Source organism: Pelodiscus sinensis, chromosome 3 (genome assembly GCF_052426305.1).
Source record: "Pelodiscus sinensis isolate ZL-2025 chromosome 3, ASM5242630v1, whole genome shotgun sequence".
Lineage (NCBI taxonomy): Eukaryota > Metazoa > Chordata > Testudines > Trionychidae > Pelodiscus > Pelodiscus sinensis.
This window is the reverse complement of record NC_143054.1, coordinates 68,743,118-68,764,661: the sequence shown is the minus strand read 5'-3', so window position 1 is coordinate 68,764,661 and position 21,544 is coordinate 68,743,118. Positions and strand designations below refer to the sequence as shown.

The window sequence follows — 21,544 nt, the reverse complement described above, 5'->3', positions numbered from 1 at the left end:
CAGTCAGGACTGGGCACAGGTAATGGGGGATGGGTGGGAGTGGTAGAACCCTGCCTGGCCTCACCCTGCAGGGGTGTGAGGGGTACGGGGGGGTTGTCTGAGGGGGGGCTCTTGGGATCTGGGAGGGGAGGGGTGGGGTATTGCCGCTCATCAGCTCATGTAACTCCTCTAATGTCCTATTATGTATGTTTGTATTTGTCCCTTTCTGCAGGTGGTGTTGGCCATCAACTCAGAGCTGGTTCACAGGATTATCCACCTCGGAGACTTGGATACCATCTTGGCTGGATTTCCAGGGCTGGGTTTTCCAAATGGCGGTGGAACAATTGATGGGACTCACATCCCGATCCACGCACCACCCCATTGAGCAGCACAGTATAATTACAGAAAGGGCTACTTTTCGCTGGTGCTACAGGCCCTAGTTGACCACTGGGGACAATTCACAGACATTTGTGTCAGGTGGTCAGGCCGGGCACACGATGCCCGAATATTCCAGAACTCATACCTGTACCGAAGGCTGCAGGCTGGGGTATTCTTTCCGGAGAGAAACTATGAAGTCAGGGTATGTCTACACTACCACCCTAGTTCGAACTAGGGTGGTTAATGTAGGCAATTGAAGTTGCAAATGAAGCCCGGGATTTAAATATCCCGGGCTTCATTTGCATCTTACCGGGCGCCACCATTTTTAAAGCCCCAGTAGTTCGGACTCCGTGCCCACGGCTACACGCGGCACGGAGTAGGTAGTTCGAATTAGGCTTTCTAATTCGAACTACTGTTACTCCTTGTGGAACGAGGTGTAATGGTAGTTCGAATTAGAAAGCCTAATTCGAACTACCTACTCCGTGCCGCGTGAAGCCGCAGGCACAGAGTCCGAACTACCGGGGCTTTAAAAACGGCGGCGCCCGGTAAAATGCAAATGAATCCCGGGATATTTAAATCCCAGGCTTCATTTGCAACTTCAGTTGCCTACATTAACCACCCTAGTTCGAACTAGGGTGGTAGTGTAGACATACCCTCAGAGATGTGCAGATGCCTACGTGCATCGTGGCCGACACAGTGTATCCCCTTATGCCCTGGCTCATGAAGCCATTCACTAGACACCTGGGTGCGAGCAGGGAACTCTTTAACTCCTGCCTGAATTGGGCTCACTTCCAGGTGGTGTGTACCTTTGGCCGTCTGAAGGGCAGATTTAGATGCCTGCTCACTTGGCTGGACATGGGGAAACACAACATCCTCAATGTGGTTGCTGCATGCTGTGTGCTGCACAACCTAGTGGAGAGGAAAGAGGAGGCCTTCCTCACTGCATGGGGGACACGGGTTGATGTGGAGGGGAGGTGCTTTGAGCAGCCCTGGACAGCTGCCATGCAGCAAGCCCACCAGCTGGTAGTGCACATTCGAGAAGCCCTGAGGGAGCAATTCTCCCCAGGGCCTTCTAATTGTGGTATTGCCCCATGCCCCTAATGCCTTCTTCCCCAAAACCCCTCCCAGCCCCACAGTCACACATTATACGCATTCATCACACACTGACAACTGAGACAGGTGTTGGTGAAAAAATGTTTACAGTTTATTTCACTGTTGCTTTTTTGAAAAACTAAAATACTCTTTTGTTCAGAAAAATAAAGTGTTTGTAAACAAAGTAAAGTGCTTCCCTCAGTGACTCTCACAGGTGGGAAGGGGGAATGTCAACCTGGAAGGGGGGAGGGAGGCTCAAGGCTGAGTGGGCTGCCTTGATGAAGAGCCCCTGGTATTTGGCTACGGAGGACTTCTCGCAGACGGCCGCACATGCAGGCTGGGACAGTAGGGGGCTGTACAGGAGGTGGGGCTGTACCTGAGTCTGGGATGGCAGGGGCTGAGCGGGGGGCAGGGACTAGGGGGGACAGGCTGAGCAGGAGGAGCAGAACCAGGCACAGGACCAGGAAAGGCCATAGCCTCCCGGATAGCAGTGCAGATCTCAGTGCGCTGCTGGACAAACTCATCCAGCAAGCGCCTGAGTCACTCTGCCTCTGCCTCCATCCTCCAGTTCATTGCATCCTGCATCCCTTGCAGACTGAGATGTTCTGGTGCACCAGGTCCAAATATGTGCGCCAGTGCCGACGAGTTCCTTGCAGCCATCTGGGTGATGGGGTAGGTGTGGCGCTCCCCTCCTGGTCAGCTGATCCAGCAATGGAGAACAAGAGGGAAATGTCATCAGTCATGCATGCTCACACTTTCCCCAAGAGGGCATGCCCTCCTCCTTCTCAGCAGTCAGTGCCTGTCCTAGGGTCAGAGGATGCTCATGTGCGTCTCAGTAAGGCAAGGTATGGCCTGGCCAGCAGCCATGGCCTCCCTGGATCCCAGAATGTGTGCAAGCCACCATCCTGACCCCCTCACACACACTCCATGGCCAAGCAGCACAGACAAGTGGCAAGCCACAGTTGGGGTTCCCACAGGTTGCTGAGAGGCCTGAAGCTGTGTGGCAATCCCAGCGTCCCCAACCCATGCTTGCACCTGGCATCACTGCCTGCAGCAGCAGGTGGTGCCTCACAGCCATGCGGGTGCAGGGATAGGACGGCCCTCCCTGAGGTCAGCCATGTGTGTGCCCCCACTCCCAGGCTGTGATCAGCATGACATGTCAGAGCACTATACCATCCACCTTGCTCCCATCTGCCCTGCCCTGTGTGTGTTGCACCCTCACAGCACTCACCTGATGTTCCCTCCCCGGTGTCCGAAGTTGTCTGGGAGTCTCCTGAATGTGGGTATCTGGCTCCTGGCTCAGTCACTGTGTTCCTGGTGGTGTCTTCCTCCTCTTGGAGCTACTGGTCCTCTGCTGGGGTCTCACCCTGGAGTTGCGGCCGCTGCTGCACAGGGGTTTCCAAGCCAGACTCCACAACCCTCTCGGGAGGCAGGGTTCCCCTGCACTTGGGACGAAAGAATCCCAAGCATTGTTACAGGCTGGGGACCAACCAGCTACGTAGTAGTTCTGCAGAAAAGGACCTGTGGGTTACAGTGGATGAGAAGCTGGATATGAATCAACAGTGTGCCCTTGTAGCCAAGAAGACTAATGGCATATTAGGTTGAATTAAGAGAAGCATTGCCAACAGATCCAGAGATGTCATTATTCCCCTTTATTTGGCTCTGGTGAGGCCACATCTGGAGTATTATGTCCAGTTCTGGGCCCCCCACTACAAAAAGGATGTGGATGCATTGGAGAGGGTCCAGTGGAGGGCAACCAAAATGATTAGGGGACTGGAGCATATGACCTACTAGGAGAGGCTGAGGGAGTTGGGTCTGTTTAGTCTACAGAAGCAAAGAGTGGGGGGGGGATTTGATAGCAGCCTTCAACTTCCTGAAGGGAGGTTCCAAAGAGGATGGAGAGAGGCTGTTCTCAGTAGTGACAGATGGCAGAACAAGGAGCAATGGTCTCAAATTACAGTGGGGGAGGTCTAGGTTGGATATTAGGAAAAACTATTTCACTAGGGGGGTGGTGAAGCACTGGAATGGGTTACCTAGGAAAGTAGCGGTGTCTCCATCCATAGAGATTTTTAAGTCTCGGCTTGACAAAGCCCTGGCTTGGTTGATTTAGTTGGGATTGGTCCTGCCTAGGTCAGCAGGCTGGAATTGATGACCTTCTGAGGTCTCTTCCAGCTCTATGGTTTTATGATTCTATGATTCTATGATCCAGTCCAGGTCCTCGTAATAGGCACAATAGTGTGCCATTTCCCCAGAGCGGGAACTACACTCACAGGCCCTAAAGTGCCCCTGCCACAGCTCCTTGACCTTGGCTCTGACCTGGTCTAAGGTGGCCTTTCCTTGCCAGGCCATCAGCCATTCTGGCGTAGATATCAGCGTTCTTCCACCTGGACTGTGGGGCCTGAAGAACCTCCTCCTTGGATCAGAGCTCCAAGAGAGCTTTTATCTTGGGCCCAGACCAGGAAGGTGCCCCTGACTTCCTGTGGGGATGTGTCCCTAGAAGGGCCAGGGAGGTCTTGGGGGGGCTTGTCCCTGGGACATGGCTCCAAGCGGCCCTACCGGGAAGAGCTACGCCGTCAGGGTCCTGGCTGGAGCTGGCTTGCTGCCAGAATGCTAATCCTGGGTGCCTGTGCCTTTTAAAGATGGCTACAGGCAGGAACAATGGAGTTGAAAGCTGTGGCAGGAGTGTCCACCAGGGCTTCTTCCTGGAGGCCTTTATTGTGGACATAAATTCTTTCCCGTGTCCACACTTACCTTTTGTCAGCAGAACTCTGTCGACAAAGGTGTTATTCCTCATAAAACGAGGTTTACTGTCGTCGACAAAACTGCTGGGTTCTGTCGAAATTATATATGGATTTTAGGTTTTAGGACACACTATCTGGGTTTTAGGACACACTACCTTTTGGAAACCTACTAAGAGAAAATTTGACAAAATTCTATGTCTATCACATTTTCAGATACTCGATCTTGTACAGTCTGAAGCTTTTGCAGGATTATTTCTGAATTTGTGTTAAAATTTCATTTGGAAATTGTACCAAAAATCATTAGGCTATTTTGTATGAAAATATATTTATGAGACCAGCCACACCAATTCTCTTTTAAGGAACAAGCAATGCTGACTTTCTTAATGGAACAATTTTGACTTGTAGAAACTGCCAAAGGATCTGAAATTGAGACTCTAAAAAAATGTACCTCTGGACTAGATTTAGTTTACAAATGCCACTGAATTTTAAAAGGTAAATGTTAAGGAGTTACCTTGTTTGTGTATGGTACTTACATTTTACATTTGGATAAAGATAAATATTTTGTTTAGGGTAGAAAAATTCTGCCAGTATGTATAAATGCATTATGTAAGTAGTTTTCTATCATTTCTGTTAATTGAGACTGATTTCTACTTTCACTTACTGTTTCAAAAAAGCTCCTGGAACTGGTTTTGTGGATAGTGGCTGGTGTGGATGTGTCTACATTCAAAATAATTTTCATAATCCATGCCTAAGGCTATTCTTGAACTTCTTTATAACCATAGTTTTGAACTTGGTTTATCTCTGTAAACAATAGGAAACAAAACATGTTCAAAATCAGCTGAGAGGGAAGCTGTGCGTAAACTGATTTTTGAATCTATTTGCAAATAAAGTTTTTCCTCCAGTGTAAACCTGTACAAGCACAGAATTTGACCCATTTTTTCTTACGTAGCTCCTTTTTTAATTCATAATAAATTATGACAAACATGCATTTTCACATTTGCTAAAGGGCTAATTCATTGAACAATGGTCCAAACTGTATTATCGGTACACTTGTGTCAACCCCTGTAACTCAGTCAGCATCAGCAAATTACTTTAGATTCACACTTGTTTAACTGAGAGCAGAATCTGGCCTAGTAAATGTAAATTTTCAATCAGCAAAAAGGATTATCTTAGAAAAACAGCCTTTTGATGTCACTATTGCAGTTAACCATTTAATTTGATGGTATTTGAGTTGTAACATATTGAACTGAAAAGAATTTCCAGTTGCTTTTTTCTCAGGGATTTGTATGTGAAAATTGATGGTTATTGTCCATCCCCTCGGGTATTTCAGTTTACTTGTAAGTAATATTTCTTCTTTTATAATCTGTTCTTGCTCATGGAAGGTAAATAGCAATCACACAGCAGGATGACACAAAGTAACTTTGTACCACCTTATGAAATAAAAGAAAGTATTAAGAAATGGTATCAAGAGTCAGGAGAGAAGGAAAAATCAAATTAATTGAAAAGTACTTCAACTCCTATGTATATTTCAAATATTCCTCCTTGTGATAAAATCTGAATTAATTAGAGGACTGCTTTTCTTTTCTATCTATATGACCATAGAAGAGTGAAAGAACAACAGGAGAGTTTTAGGATGTTTACTATTGAATTTTATAGTTCCTTAATCTTAACTGTGGGGGCAAAATCCACTACTGTCTTTAGGATACAGTAGTTACCTAAAAATGTGTAAAGGATTTTGCAAAGCTGCCAGTTTTAGCCCAGCTTCTGATGGTCAGGCAGGCAGATCAATTTGAAAATGTTGCTGAGGAAAAAATAAGTGTGTGTTTTTTTAAAGAAGTTCAGTAACTTAATTTGTGTTTGTATGTGAAAATAAATATACATTATTTGTTGCTAAATTTTGAAGGATTTTATGTTCAAACAATTAACATAATGTATGAAATATAGAAAAATTAGAATATTTATATATTGCAGGTTATAAGTGTTTGTCGTACCATTGTACTCAATGCAAGCATATATCTCTTTATTGTCCACTATCCTAGCTTTCCTCTTGAAAAAAAAAACCCTTATATTTTCTATTACATAAGAACATAAAAACAGCTATACTGGGTCAGAACAAAAGTCCATCTAGCTCAGTATCCTGTCTTCCAACAGTGGTCAATGCCAGATGACCCAGAGGGTGTGAACAGAACACGTAATCATCACGGGATCCCTCTCCTGTCATCTATTTCCAGCCTCTGTCAAACAGAGGCTAGGGACACCATTCCTACCCATCCTGGCTAATAGACATTAATGGACCTAACCTCCATGAATTTACCTAGTTCTTATTCTTTCTATTCTTAGCCAACCCTAGTCCCAACTATACATACTGGACATAGGGTACTGGAGGGCTACAGCTCCCCTGGCTTGAACTGGATTCCATCATATACAGAGCTTACAATTTGTTTCAATGGCTCTCAGCATCCTCACTGTACAAACTGGTCCAGCACCCTAGTCACAACTGCAATCCATATAAAGTTATTTTCTTTTTTACAAATGCTGTATAGTGAAAATCATCTTTATACTTAGTGATTCTGAATTGTAATATTACCACTCATTAATGCTAGGAAACTGTAGAAAACTATCTAGGTTAAGGACGTTTTTCTATCTGACTTATTACAGTTATAGTGTGTAGACATTTTGGTTCTATAGGAAAATCAAGTTTACCTGTGGAAACCTACGGGGAAATTACAAAATACCTGTATATATGGATTTTTTTTAAAAAAAGCCTTTTAAAAATGTACTAACAAATTCTCTCTCTGTCTCTTTTTTTCTCTCTCTTTACAAGTGTGAGACAGCACTAGAAAGCATGTTACCATGCTAATATTAGTATCCACAAAAGCTAAAAATGCTTTGTTCAAGAATTTTTTGAATTTAATAGAAAAGTATTCAGACTCTTATCACTGAATATTAGTTATTTAGTAGATGGAAAGAATACTGTAAACTTCATGTGCTATTTCATGCCATTCTCAGACATAACGATGAGCCCACTGGGAGAGTACTGAAAGACTGGAAGATCTATTCCATCTTGGAAGTTGCTTATCAGACAAAGCTGTCTATATGATATCTTCTTAATTCTAATTTTTTTTATCTACTCCAAGGATCTTACAAAGAACTCACATTTTAAATTTGTATTTATAATATACCATTTTCCAATTCAAGTGTCACAATTTATAGGATTGTTTTGAATTATCATATAATCTTGGCACTGAATTGGTTATGTTCCCCGTGTTTCTTTATAATTATCTGCTTCCACGAAGTAATGTTGTTCAGTTTATACTTTATGTCCTTTTAAAAGGTACAACCAAGCTATTTTATATAATTATATACAAATACTGTAATATAAAATAAATCTGTGGAACATATACATTGCACAATCAAAAATAGCAAGCCAAGAATTTAAGAGAAGAGGAAAGGAGAAGATAACTCACTGCAGGTCCCTATAACATAATAGTTAAACCCAGCTGAAGAGTGGAAATTTCATTTTCCTGTACAGCACATCTATGCATCTGGAAGTTGTTGACAAACTTAGATTGTGTATTCCATTCAGGCAAAGGCCATCCATGATAATACCCCCATTACTGTCATCAGTAACACTTCTATTTTTCCTTTCATTCTATCCTTCCCCCCTCCCCCCCCCGCCCCCCGCCCCACTCTTTAAAACTTCATTTTAGGAACAAAATTTTAGTTTGATTTCCCAATTAAAAACCAAGACATATAAGTGAGGAGGGTGGAACTTCTGCTGAAAATCAGTCGCCAGGTCAGTGAGGATGAACTTTGTCAAAAGAAGATTTAACAAATTTCTTTCTTTTTCTTATTATCTCATTGTTATTGGATTACTCCTCGTTTTGGATTACACCCGATCGGGGAAAAAAGTCTAACAGCAACCTGATTTATGTTGTCATTAACTGGTCTCTTCACAGTGTTGGGAAAGTAGAGAAATAAAATGTTAGTGTTATGTTTAAAATATTTTTACAGACTCGTTTTAAGAAATTAAATAAGTTCTGAGCTTCAGTTGCAAAGTATTAACATGCTCTGTGTTATGGGTGGCATCACAGAGACAGGAACATGTACTTGCAAAAGATTCTTTCAGAGGTTCGGCGGGGGAAGGGAGAGGGAAGAAAACAAAAACAATCAAGCCGGAATAATGTGATGAGTGGTTTCGACTTGTCCAGATCTTTCTCCAGAAACCTTCGCCTTATCTTTAGCGATGCTCATCGTGGCATAGATGCCGCTTTCGAATGGGGTTTTAAAACTGATCCCGTCGTGTGGTGGTTTCCTATCTTTTCCCGCTTCGTTGGCCGGAGCTTGTTTAAAACTCCTGCAGACCTGCTATTTCACAGTGATCCGTAAAACTGCGTTCATCAGCCACTCCGAGCAGTGCCCACTCTTGGGGACTAATTTAGTGGTGGGTGGGTGTGATTTGGACGGGGGAGGGGGGGGGGGGAAGAGGAAGGGGAGGTACTGCTGGAAAGATAATTAACAAAGTTAGCAGGCAAGAGAGGGTCTGAAGAGGCAGTGGCTGGAGAGTGAATCACTTGACTTAGAGCAACGATCACAATCGCCAGGGACTGGAGCTTGTGAGCAGCCAGTCTCCTTTAGGCTCCTGAGAGCTGTCGTCTTTTTTTAAACCACTGCTGTTGTCCCCGGTGTATTGCAATCCCCAGACGTAAGCAGCCTGCCCGGCGCGCTGCTCCCAACCCTGCCATACCCCCTCCACACTCGCACCCCGGCTACACGCTCAACCGGCGGGGAACTCTGTGCCAGCGGCAATCTGACACCTTTCCCCGCTCATTGGACAGCGCCGCCGGCCCCACCTTCCACTGCCGGGGCGGTTCGTTCCTCAGTTCAGCCTCCCAGGTCTAGCCTGCCGCTCCTCTTAGGCCGGCTGCGGCTGCCAGTCACTGTGAAGGACGGCTCGCTCTCCAGGCTCCGGTCCCGCCTCCTCCCTCCGCCCCCAATTGATATTATTGGAGTGTGGAGCTCGAGTCCAGGCTGCAGTCGGGGACTCGCAGGCAGCAAATACGGTGCGCGCTAAGGAATAGGCAAGAGGAACAGGCAGCCAGGGGAGAGAGAGCTCCATGCAAAGGCAACATAAAATACACAGCAGAGCAAACCCTTTAATCCCCACCAAGCGGCGGCAGCAGCAGCAGCAGCAGCGGTCGTACCGTAAATATAAAAAAGATCCTGCTCCTGCATGATGGTTTTTCAAACTAGGCTCCCTTCTTGGATTATTATATGCTCTGTCTGGCTGTTTCGCTTTGCACACACGGGGGAGGCACAGGCTGCAAAAGAAGGTAAGGTGATGCAGAAAACAAAGTTTGGGGTTATTTACTTCCTTGCGCACCCAGCTCAGTGGTTTTTTATTGCAGGGTCTATTGCAAACGGCATGTTCCCCCTTAATCAGCTTCTTGCTGGGGTGGGGAGAGGCATCTCCCTCCTCCCCCGGGCAGTGTGTGAGAGATCAGGACAAACTGCATTTCCTTTAAGGAATTGGGGTTGTGAGGCATTGCACTCGATGCAAAGACATGGCTCGGCGGAGGAGCGGATATACTGGGGTGGGGGAGCATGCAGGGGATACTGTCTATAGAATTGTTAATGGCACTGCTGTTAATACTGCTATTAAAGGTGCGGATACGCCCCCCCTTCAGTTAAATCTACTGTAGTTTGCCAGGCGCAGGCAACCCGAGTGTCACAAGCCAGGACTGCAGTGGAGTTCCAAGACTGTGGACGCGCCCCAAAGGGGTTGGGGGACTTGGTTCGTGCCCCAGGTAGTGATAAGCTAGCTAATAAAGTCCACTTCTCCGTTGCCTGCTGCGACGGGCCTGCAGGTCTCTGAAGCCGCTGGCACTGAGACGCTACGCGGAACGATGTGGCATGGATCATGGTGGGGTACCATTAAATGTATTGTAGGGATATATGCATGCATTCTAGTTGTAGGTCAATACATATTGGGTATTATCTAGTCATCTGTAGACACCCCTGGCTAGATGTCTATAGAGATTTTCGTTCCATCCGCTTATCTCAAACAGCGCTCAAGAAATCTCATCATTCCCACATTGCATTTTTACATAAACACACTCGCATCCCATTTCTTATTAAAAAGAGAGGACAGGCAGTTTTCTGTCTGCGGTTACCATTCAAATCAATGCAGAAAGTCAGCCCGGGTATTTCTTTTCGTATGGGAGGGATGAGGATCCAAAAATGCTAAGTCCTTCAACTCTGCTAATGGGGTTTCCATCTTTGGGAAGAGAAGGGTTGGGGTTCCCCCCTCTCTTCTCCCAAATGTGTAAGTATTCTTGTAGAAACCATGGGCATAAGGGAAAGCATCTTTCTGAACCTGTAGCTGGAGCGTTAGAAATCAGCTTTCTTTCAGTTAAGGGTGGGGGGACGGCTCAAAGGATCTTCTTGGGCGGCATTTTTTAAGTCTCTTCAGATAAACTTTCCAATGGACTAATAAAGTAACCCCTGGAAGGGCGAGGGAGGCTGAATAGGGGAGGTGAGCGGGAGCGAAGTGCAGGCAGGCAGGGAGGGCGGGGAAGCTGCCGGCTTTGCGCAGGCTACGTGGGGAGAGTCCTAGGAGCTGTGGCTTTCTGCTCGCCAGGCCAGCGTCCCGCGTACACCTTGAGTTTGTATCCCTGCTTCTAGCGCCCGGCAAGCAGCCGGTGGGCTGTGCCGCGGCTGAGCTGGCAGGAGGAGGGGACGCACCCGGCAGGGATGTCGGCTGGTAACCTGCTGCGGGCTCGGAAACCGGCGCAAAGTAACTTTCCTTGCCCCCCGGCCCCTCCCCGACTCCGGTGGGGAGAGAACCCATCCCTGTGCAGGCGCCGTCGGAAACTAGCGAAGTCCCAAAGTTTTCCCTACTGGGGCTGGATCAATAGGCAGAGAAGGTGACGGCGTGGGGTCACCAGCAGACAGGGGGTTGCAGGGCAGAGGTTACGCAGCCAGGCTGGGTTAGGATAAAGGGATCGGGTTTGTTTTAACAGCCCGATCCTAAGCGTGGGGGGACTGGAGACGCGGGCCCGGTGTTGGGGTGCGCGCTGGCTTCTGCTGGGGGGTGAGTCCCGCTCCCTTCCAGGCATCGATTGGAAGCGCGGCGCGGTGATTCGCAGGTTAAAGAGCACGTTTGACCCAGCTCCCTCCTGCCTCGCGGAGGCTGCGGCTGCTGGGCTCGGGAAGGCAGCTTCCATCCTAAAACCCGCGGCTGGGGAAAGGGGATCCCCTGGCCCCGTTGAAGACAAGGGCGCCTTTGCCATTGACTTGAAGGGGGCCACTACTGCACCCGTGAGTTGGGCACGGAGATGTCCTGTTGGGCGGCATTTTAACCTCGGCCCTGAGGTGAGGGCCCGCGGATGGTTTATGGGGCGATCTCAGCTCCCCGGAGAACACGCGTGGGTCAGAGGTACCGAGGACTTGTCGGCAGCTTGGAGGCTGCCCTTGGCTCTCCGCAATCCGCGCGTCCCTCTGGCTGGGCGCGTAAGTCAAGCGCAAGGGGCTGTGAGTGTGTGTGTGTTAGTGAGTGAGTGAGAAACAGAGTGAGTGAGATTCAGGACGGATTTAAAAAGCCTCCCATTGACTTCCCCAGCAACTTTCTCTCTCTCTCTCTCTCCAGCTCTGTCTTGTGTCCGCTCTAGCGCAGTGAACCAGGCAGACTTGACTGTCTTTAAAACTGGGCAGTTAGTTTCTCCAGTAAGAAGTTCCGAAATATAGACGTGACCTCAGCTCCTGCTCATTGCATAGAAGAACTTCAGAGGTGCTTGGGAAGTAGATGGGGAGTGTTTCACACCTCTTGGGAAAAGTGTCTATTTCAGAATAGGGCCACACTCTAACCATAATAAAAAAGTCTGGCACCCACATAAATTTTGATAAAGAAAAGAAAAGAAAAGAAAAGAAAAGAAAAGAAAAGAAAAGAAGCCAGCCCCTAAAAATGAGCATCCCATATAACATTTTACCAATTCAAAGCATTGTACAAAGTGCAATTAGGAAAGATACTTCCCAATAACTTTTAGTGCAGTGAGGAGTACAACACATGATTTATGTAAAGGTCATCTCTGTGGTGCTGGCTTTTCATGTGCATTACTGCTAGAATACAGCATCAAATATTGCATGGACATGAAGATGAAAGGGTTAAATATGAACTGTACCTAAATTTTTAGCTTACTGGGATTGTCCTCAATTAAGAAGTAAACACAGATACCACCAACTCTTCTTTAGGTGGTATTACTAGCTAAACCTCCTTAGATAGTTGGATGAATTAATTAAGAAGACAAGATGGTTATTCTCTTGTTTCAGAAATTAATTGTCTAGCTCAAATACATATTGACATACAGAAATGAAAGTTATTATTTTTATAGTTTCAGCACAAAACTTTATGTAAAAATGTGTTGTGGTTCTTCTAATAATGTTTTAAAATACTATTATAACTCAGGCTGTCAACCAAAGTATTGCTCAACAGAACAAAAAGTTAATGAAGTTAAAGAATTAAAGCAGAATTATATGTAACTATTTATGTAGCCTTTTACATCTAGTTTTGTCAGACATGTAATACGTTTATATAATTCAAATGTATGCTGTGATCTGAAATTGCAATGTGCTTCTCTTTTGTTAAAATAGAGCATTTACTTGTCAAACAATAAATGACTTTTTGATTTAAAAAGATAGCATGTATGGACAGAGATAACATTGGGATTTATGTCTTTGCAGTTTACAAGATTATTTTTTAAAATACAATTTAACAAGTTACTTCCTACAGTTGATTTGAAATTTCAAGGTTAATTAATGTAAGTGCTATTTAGAAATGCTGCGAAAATATGCAATAATATATTCAGAATTTATTACTTTAATTCAACATAATCTCATGCTCATAGTCAACCAAATATGATTTCCCTCAATATATAATAAAGTGAACATTTTATATTTTGATTTAATGGATTGAGATTAATGGATGAATTTGAGTTAATCTTACTGGACAAAGATTGAGAAGTCTGCATTAAACATTTTTACCAGCAAGTCACATCTAATTAACAGCTTTGTGTATCAGAACTTCTTGTAGAAGTCTCATTGGATATGTATACAAATATGAAAATATAATAATTAATTCTTACTAATATGCATGTACAGTGCTTTGAAAATGCAAATGTTACGTAAGTACAAAGCCTTATTTTGTAGAACCTTATTTGTCTTATATTTATTTGTTTAAATTAACAGTCTCACAAATGTTAAGGGACCATCCATTCTTGCGCACTCCCCTTGATTTCTGAGTGTGAATCCAAGCAAGATACAGTGTCCAAAAGTGTCCAAATCAGTTTGGTCAATGTTCAAGTATTGGTGATTTTTTTTGAAGTCTGAATTTTAATGGGGAATATCATTTGTAAGAAGGAGTGAGAGGAACAGATATTTTCCATTAAATCTTAGAATTTTTATGACACTTAAATAATAAGTTGGTAAGTATAAATATGTAAGGCATAGACAAATATGCAGTCAAATATTAAGAATTAAGCATTCTGCTTATTAAAAAATGAATATCTTACCTTAAATATTTATGAAAAGTTTTAAAATTACAAACATGCATATAGTTGGTGAATATACATGATATATTCCTTTAGTTAACAACATTGAATGATAAAATAAATAGTTTATATACATTCTTGCTGACTTTTATCACAATGTTTTTTATTTAGTTTTTTTTTATTATTTTAAATTTTAAATTATTTCCTTAGAATATAGCAGATACTTTTTCTCTTGCAGTAATATTGCTGGACTCTAAAGCACAACAGACAGAGTTGGAGTGGATTTCCTTTCCTCCCAATGGGGTAAGTACTAAAAAAAAAAAAAAATCCTCCAAACATTGCCAGGTGTCTCATCTAGACAAATGTTTTAAACAGGCTGGTATTTCCCAAATTTCCCTCACTAATCATAGTGAGTGTTTACAGCTCTTAAGTGTCTGTTGTGAAAAGAAGCATACCTCAAGTTACAGTGTACAATAGCAAGCTAATTACAAGGAAATGTCTATTCAGTAACTCACTTAAACCCCTTTATTAGCTTTACTCTTTGTAGTGTAATCCTTTGTGGTATATTAAAAGGCTTTGTGTACTTGTGACACTATTTTAAATATATTTTTTCTTTTCTCTCTCTTTTTAGAAGCACTGTAAGACAACAAATATATTTGAATATAGAAACTGCCCGAGAACATATTATTTGATGTTTTCCAAATGAAAAGTGACAAGAAATTTATACACAGTATATTTGTTGTAATTGAATAGTGTAGTATGACATTTTCTGAAATATAAACATCTGTATTGGAGATAGGTCTAAATCAAAATCCAGATCTGATCATCTCCAGACTTTGAGGAGATTGTAATCTGATTGAAGGTCCAAATTTTGTGGCTTGGATTACATACTTCAATAACTTTTTAGATCAAATGTATTCCAAGATGTCCTATGAAAACTCGTCAACATACAAATATATCATTATACAAATATATCCTATGCTAATTGCCATTTTTGTCTATTAAAGTTATCAAAAAAGCTGTGTCTTCAGCTCTTAATTAAAAAATCACATCCCTCATGTCTTGAGGAAGAATATTTCAAAAGGGAAGAGTATGCCTGATTGCTTTTACATTAGAACTACAAATCTGAAGTCATGTCCGTAGCTCTTACTCCTGGAAGCCACCTCACAGACTTTGTTGGGGCTATTCAAATGAATAAGAGCTTGCGGGATCAGGCTCTTAATCTTGAGTACATTAAGAAATTTGGAGCCAGAAAAGCATGATGTATGAATGGGGATATAAAAGTGTAACAAATCCTTTAAATTAGAAGAATGAAAATCTGAAAGTGTCTTAGTTTAAAAGCAAGATCGTAAAATCAATACAAGCACAAACTGGAAATGAGTCTGAAGACTTGAAAAAGTATGTAATGTGAGCTGAACGCTTAAGATAGATAATAACTTTGGCATTAGCATTTTGCATTGATTGAAGCTTTTTAATAGAGGTGTCTGAAAGATTAGTTAGAAGAAAATTGCAGTAGTTTAGCCTGGAGGTAATGAAAGTGTGAACTTTGCCAATGTATTTGAGGATGAAAGGTGGAAACATAGTAGGCTAATAATGTACAAATGGTAAAAAGGTGACTTTGTCATCATATGGATTCAAAGGAATTTTGAGAATTCAAAATAACAGTCAAATGAAGTAAAGATAGCTAAAAAGTATTTTCTTATACATTAACAACAAATTACAATGTATTAATGGTGTTTGAAATTAAAAATTTGGTATTATTTTTTGTTAAATTCAGCTGCCTTTAATTCTCCTCCATCCAGCACAAATACCATGGAAGCATGCACAAATTGAGGAGAGTACTTTCTCTTCATAAAGATAAACCAATACATCATCATATGCAAGTTAAATTTCAGTGACAAATATACTCTCTGGCCCTGAGTAGCATCAAAATATGTTTGAAATAACTAAGGAAATAGTATGTAATAGAGTGTAGGTATGCAATATGTATTTCACTCATAACAGTGGGATGCAGAGAAATAGAGAGATTTTCTAAGCAGTAGTTTTCAAATATGGTGGACAAATATAGTTATGCTCCAAAGTATCTATAACCCAGGGGAGGGAATATGAATCCTATGACTACTGATTTTTTTTTCAGATAAACCAAAAAGAAATATTTGAACTGTCCTGATCTTCTCTGTGGTTTTAGAAAGACGGGGAAGATGAGATGATGGGTGTTAGCATAAGAGTTTATCTCTACTGGATTTTTTTTCCATACAAAGAAGTAATCTGAGCACCCCTAACATTTAATTACATTGGGGCTGTTGAATCTTAACAAGCACAATTGCCGTCTCTTTTGATTTGTGTTACTCTACCCAATGTAGAGGTTTGTATTTGTATAATTGTTCTGCGGGGATGGTTTTTTTTAGGGTGGAGGGGCAGGACAAAAAGAGATGCAGAGGATTGCAGATTTCAGTAGTCTGTATTTTGCTTTTTGGATATGTTAGGGTAACTCAATTGACTTCAAAGGTGTAACACTGTTGTAACTTGGGAATATCTGAGAAGCAGAATCTCGATTATGATGGCAAAACTGCTTACTTGAGTTAAAATATAAAATGCTCAAAATGAAACTGAGAATGAGAGCAGCAGAGTGACTCTCTCTACACTGCAGAGTTTTTCTAGAAAAACAGCCGTTTTTCCAGGAAAAACTACACTTACGTCCATACTGCAATTGTGTTATTTCAACAGAAAGTCGAAAGAACGCAGGGGTTTTTCTGATAGCAGTAAACCTCTTTATACATGGAAGAAGCCTTTTTCCAAAAGAGCTCTTTTGGAAAAAGGCATGTGTGGATGGGGAAGAAAGTTTTTTTTTCGAAAGAAGAAGCCTCCAGGAAAAAGCACAGGTGGCCCTGGTGGCCACTCCGTACATAGTAATCATAACTTAAATGTGAGATAACATCCAATCACCATCTTTCGAAAAAGCAGATAGCTTTTTCAATGCGCTTTTCCTGTCTGGATGCTCTCTTTCAAAAGAAACTTTTCTGGAAGATCTCTTCTGGAAAAGTTTCTTCCATAAGAAGCTTGCAGTCTAGACAAGCTTGCTTAAAGTCAACTTCCTTTTTGTAAACTGTTTTTGTACTGTGCTAATGCCTATTTTATTTGTTTGTTTGTTTATTTCCAACCTTATCTCTACTAGAGCATATAGGAAAAATAATCTTGGTAGTTAAAATCTACTAAATGTATAATGAAGACAAGCTTTCTTCCTTTCTAAGAGAGTATTAAATTTTAATATGTAATCATTTGTTAACTACAAAGGCATTTTATAATATTTTACAGTAAGTTAGTACCAGATGTGTTACCATATCTATAGTAACTGAAGTACTTTGAAATGTATTTTGATATTTACAACTTCTGCGGATTTCAACACTTTCAGCCATAATGTATTTTGTGGTAATATCTTCCAGCATCAGTTCATCAACATTTACTTTTCTTGGAGTAGTAGAGCAATATTAAACAATCTCATTTGCTGTCAAGTAGGTTCATGAAGTATTACGTACTACGTGACTTTTGGTCTGGGAAAGAAATATCTGTTACTGTTTGCCTTCCCTTCATGATTACCAGTGACAGGACATTCTGTAGATGTTTGATTCTGACAGGTGCTGTGTGCTGTAGCCAATCTAACAGAGCACATGCTTAACATCAGTGAAACTGCTCATGTGCTCAACATTATGCATGTGGTTACATGGTTTGTTGAAACAGTCTGAGTGCTTGAAGGGATTGTACTCTAGTAGGCTATGCTATTTGACAGCCTTTAACTTACTGAACTCTTTAAAAGATTCCCATTTTAAGTTGTAATTTTTTCTATGAACTGTGCACTGCAGTTCATTTACAAAAGGTGTAAATGCCAGATTCTGCTCTTAATTTTACCTGGGTAAATCTGGAATAAGGGTCTAAACATAGCCCAATTGATGTCGGTGAGAGTTTTGATGTTGACTTCAGAAGGTCTGGGATTCGATTCCAAATTCATAGAGACAACACAATTATTTTACATAAACTATTTTAGCACCCAGATACTGTGGTGACTGAAAAGTGAAAAAAGGGAAGGCCCTGAACTTGAATTTTTTTATTCAAATGATTAGCCCTTACTCAAATGTGTGATGTCATCGACTTAAAATGTTTGTAGTGAGGTAAGATTTTTTTCCATTAGTCTGTGGGACTATTCATATAAGTAGGGGTTTGTAGGATCAGGTCTGTAGCTTTAAAATGGGACCTAAGTGTCCCTAAATTCATACAATGATAAAACAGATAGGTATGTCATCTTTGTGATCTTTTTTCCTTTCATTTTTAGTTTATTGTTTTCCCTGCAATATGTGATGGTGATTACATAAGAGCCATAAATTGATGTGTAAAAGTAATTTCAAATGCAGATTCCAGTGATTAATAAAGATTCCGGGCACATTGCTTGTGCACCAAAAAGTGTCAAGTGAGGTTTAGGTATGCAAGGACAGCAAGATTAAGGGCTTTCCGGTTCTAAGACTTCTTTGTTAGTTGTAGATTTGTTTCTAGCAGCACATCATTGATCACCTTCTTCATTCCTTGCTTACCTATAATTCTGATTGATGTAAGATGACATAGGACTGAACCCCAATTATAATCAGTATTTGAGTATTTATTGTACAATACTTTTTAGAACTTATAATCAACATAACTGAGAACTGCTGTAACATGAATAATGTATTTTGAAGGTTATTTACATGCTAAAATACAGGGGACACAAATTAAAACACCATTACAATTTGTGAGCTTCAGAGAGTAGCCGAGTTAGTCTGTTACAGAAAAAAACAACACTTTATAGACTAACAAAACATGTAGAGTTATGAGTAGGGGATATGAAAACTGGAAATAAATAGGAGAGAGGAAGAGAAAGGAAAGAGGAAGGGTGGTGGGGTGTATGGGGGAACAGGGCATCATTAAGTATCTGGAGAGTGGGTACTTAAACCTAAGCAGATAAAGATCAAAGTCAATAGATAGATTGCTGAGACAGGAAGAATACTGCTCAGAGAGCTGTTAGCACCTTCAATTTGTGCTTTTCCTGGACAAAATATTTGCATTTTAAAAATACTACAATATTTTTATGAGGCTTCACTGTTTACAAAGAAGGAAGACTAGATCCGTGTCACAGTATTTTTATATATTTATATATGTATGGATTTAGTATCATAGCAAAGTGCTATTTTGTATTAATAACTATTTGTTGCTATTTTAGTGGGAAGAAATTAGTGGACTGGATGAAAATTACACTCCTATACGAACATACCAGGTATGCCAGGTCATGGAACCTAACCAAAATAACTGGCTACGGACTAACTGGATTGCAAAAGGCAATGCTCAAAGGATTTTTGTAGAACTGAAATTCACTCTGAGGGATTGTAACAGTCTTCCTGGAGTACTGGGGACATGTAAAGAAACTTTTAACTTGTATTATTATGAAACAGACTACGACACTGGCAGGAATATCCGAGAAAATCAATACGTAAAAATAGACACTATTGCAGCAGATGAAAGTTTTACCCAAGGTGACCTTGGAGAGAGAAAAATGAAACTTAACACAGAGGTGAGAGAAATTGGACCTTTGTCCAAGAAAGGATTTTATCTTGCATTTCAAGATGTAGGTGCCTGCATTGCTTTGGTTTCTGTCAAAGTCTACTACAAGAAATGCTGGTCTATTATTGAGAACTTAGCTATTTTTCCAGATACAGTGACTGGCTCAGAGTTTTCCTCTCTAGTTGAGGTACGAGGCACTTGTGTGAGCAGCGCAGAAGAGGAGGCTGATAACTCTCCTAGGATGCATTGTAGTGCAGAAGGAGAATGGTTAGTTCCTATTGGAAAGTGTATCTGCAAAGCTGGGTACCAGCAAAAAGGAGACACTTGTGAACGTGAGTAAACCTACACTTTTAATAATAAAAGTAAACACTTGTAGTAATATCCTACAATAGCAGTTGTGAATATAGAACACTTGTTTTTGTCTTTGCATAAAAATATGTTAATACTAATACTTGGAGCATCTGAATCTATATTCACACTAACATAAATAAATCAGCTTTTTTAGGATGGAAGTCAACAGTTGCATGTTTTGTATTCTGAAAATGCAAATCGGCAATTCAGAGCACAATTCAGTGCAAATAGAATTGCAGGAATTACACGTCACATAGAAATAAGGTAAGGATGACATGCCCTGTAGTTCTCTGTAATGCTATAGAGCAGATTATATCTTGCTAAGAAGACCTTACTAACATTATCATGTGTCCACATTATATGTAATACTATTGAGCAAATAATATCTTGCCAAGAAGACCTTATTAATATTATCATTTGTCCACATTATATAAACTATTTTTTGTTTTTCCATGCTTTGTGATGTAATATTCCAAGGAATATAAAGTTCAGGGTACATGGAATTTGTGCTGAAGCATATTTATTACTGTATAGAAGATACACCAAATAAACATTAATTCAGCTAGAATCTTAAAAATAAAACTTTTGGGATCTTTATTGATCACATTGGGACTAGTTAAATTATCAGTAACTTCATAACTATGCGAAGCTTTTTTACTTTGCAATTTTAACATATAGCACACCTGGCAGTGTTAGGAAAGCAGTTACAGTTAACAGTAACACACAGGATTATTTTTGACCTGGCTACTGAATAAAAATCTCAAAGTAACTTGCTTTTTGAAAACAATCTCTTTAGGCCTTGATTCTGTCATCAGTGTTCATATACTTAATCTTCGGCTAGGCTATATCTACACTCGCGACTTTTTGCATGAGAAATATGCAAACGAGGGTGCGCGTGGAATATCGCTGAGCCTCATTTGCATACCTAATGAGCTGCAATTTTTGCAGAAGAGGCTCTTGCAGCAGAAGGAGCTGTCTACACTGCTCCTTCTTGCACAAGAAAAACCTTCTTGTGCAATGCTGCTACGCTGATTACTTTTAGGAATAACGGCATTGCTCAAGAGGGGTTTTCTTGCACAAGAAGGGCCAGTGTAAACAGCTCCTTCTGGCACAAGAGCCTCTTCTGCAAAAATGGCAGCTCATTAGGTATGCAAATGAGGCTCAGCGATATTCCACGCTTAGCCTCATTTGCATATTTCTCGCACAAGAAGCTGCAAGTGTAGACATAGCCGTAGTGTCCCCACTGACTTTAACAGAGCTTCTTCGGTATGAAAGTAATACTGAACATAACTGTGGCAAAACTGGGGTGTTCCACTTTTAACAAAAAAAAAAAAGTTCTAGATAGTACTAGGAAGGTACTTTGCATACTGAGTAATAGCATATCAGTTTCTGTGTTCAAGATATTTCAAATGATCATACTTTCCTTATAGTGTATGATAGAAGCATACTTGCTTTGTTTGTAATGCTGCAGGAAAAATAAATAAATCTGAAAGTGAGAAAACACCAAACAGTAAAACCAATACAGACATTAAAGAATTAAGGGAGTATCACAACTAACTTATTGGGGGGTTATATAAGACTAAACTCTGCAAACAATGAGTGTAATAAGAGTTTTTGCATGTGTAAGTATTGGAAAGTGCTGAAGGATTTGGCTCATACTGAAACGAAGAGAGCAAGCTGTGTCTCACGTTGAATCCTTAGTCTTCAGGAAGCTCACATCATTGTCTTCAGCAAGGGTTTACAAGGGAAGATTCAGTACATAGTTGGAGTGTGTGGAGTTAGTCTGGGACCTTTCCAGCACTACACATCTCTTTCAGCAGTGTGAGGGAAAGGACTGAGTTTCGACAGTGTGGCGAATGATCTCATTAAGAATTA

At 41.4% G+C, this 21,544-nt stretch overlaps 1 protein-coding gene across 4 annotated transcripts in view; it reads left to right on the top strand.

Annotated features, from left to right (window-relative positions):
- The first annotated feature begins 9,192 nt into the window (after nucleotides 1-9,192).
- Nucleotides 9,193-21,544, top strand: part of EPHA7 (EPH receptor A7) — a 183,716-nt gene continuing 171,364 nt past the window's right edge. Inside the window, exons 1-4 of one of the 4 annotated variants that reach the window (XM_075923902.2) lie at nucleotides 10,146-11,116; nucleotides 11,839-13,006; nucleotides 13,974-14,038; nucleotides 18,981-19,650. In XM_075923902.2, coding sequence (XP_075780017.1) covers nucleotides 19,047-19,650 — 604 coding nt within the window. In that variant the 5' untranslated portion in view covers nucleotides 10,146-11,116; nucleotides 11,839-13,006; nucleotides 13,974-14,038; nucleotides 18,981-19,046. Of the gene's footprint in view, nucleotides 9,524-10,145; nucleotides 13,007-13,973; nucleotides 14,039-18,980; nucleotides 19,651-21,544 lie in introns of those variants that run through there. The other 3 variants (XM_075923900.2, XM_075923899.2, XM_075923901.2) reach the window with 3 other exon arrangements.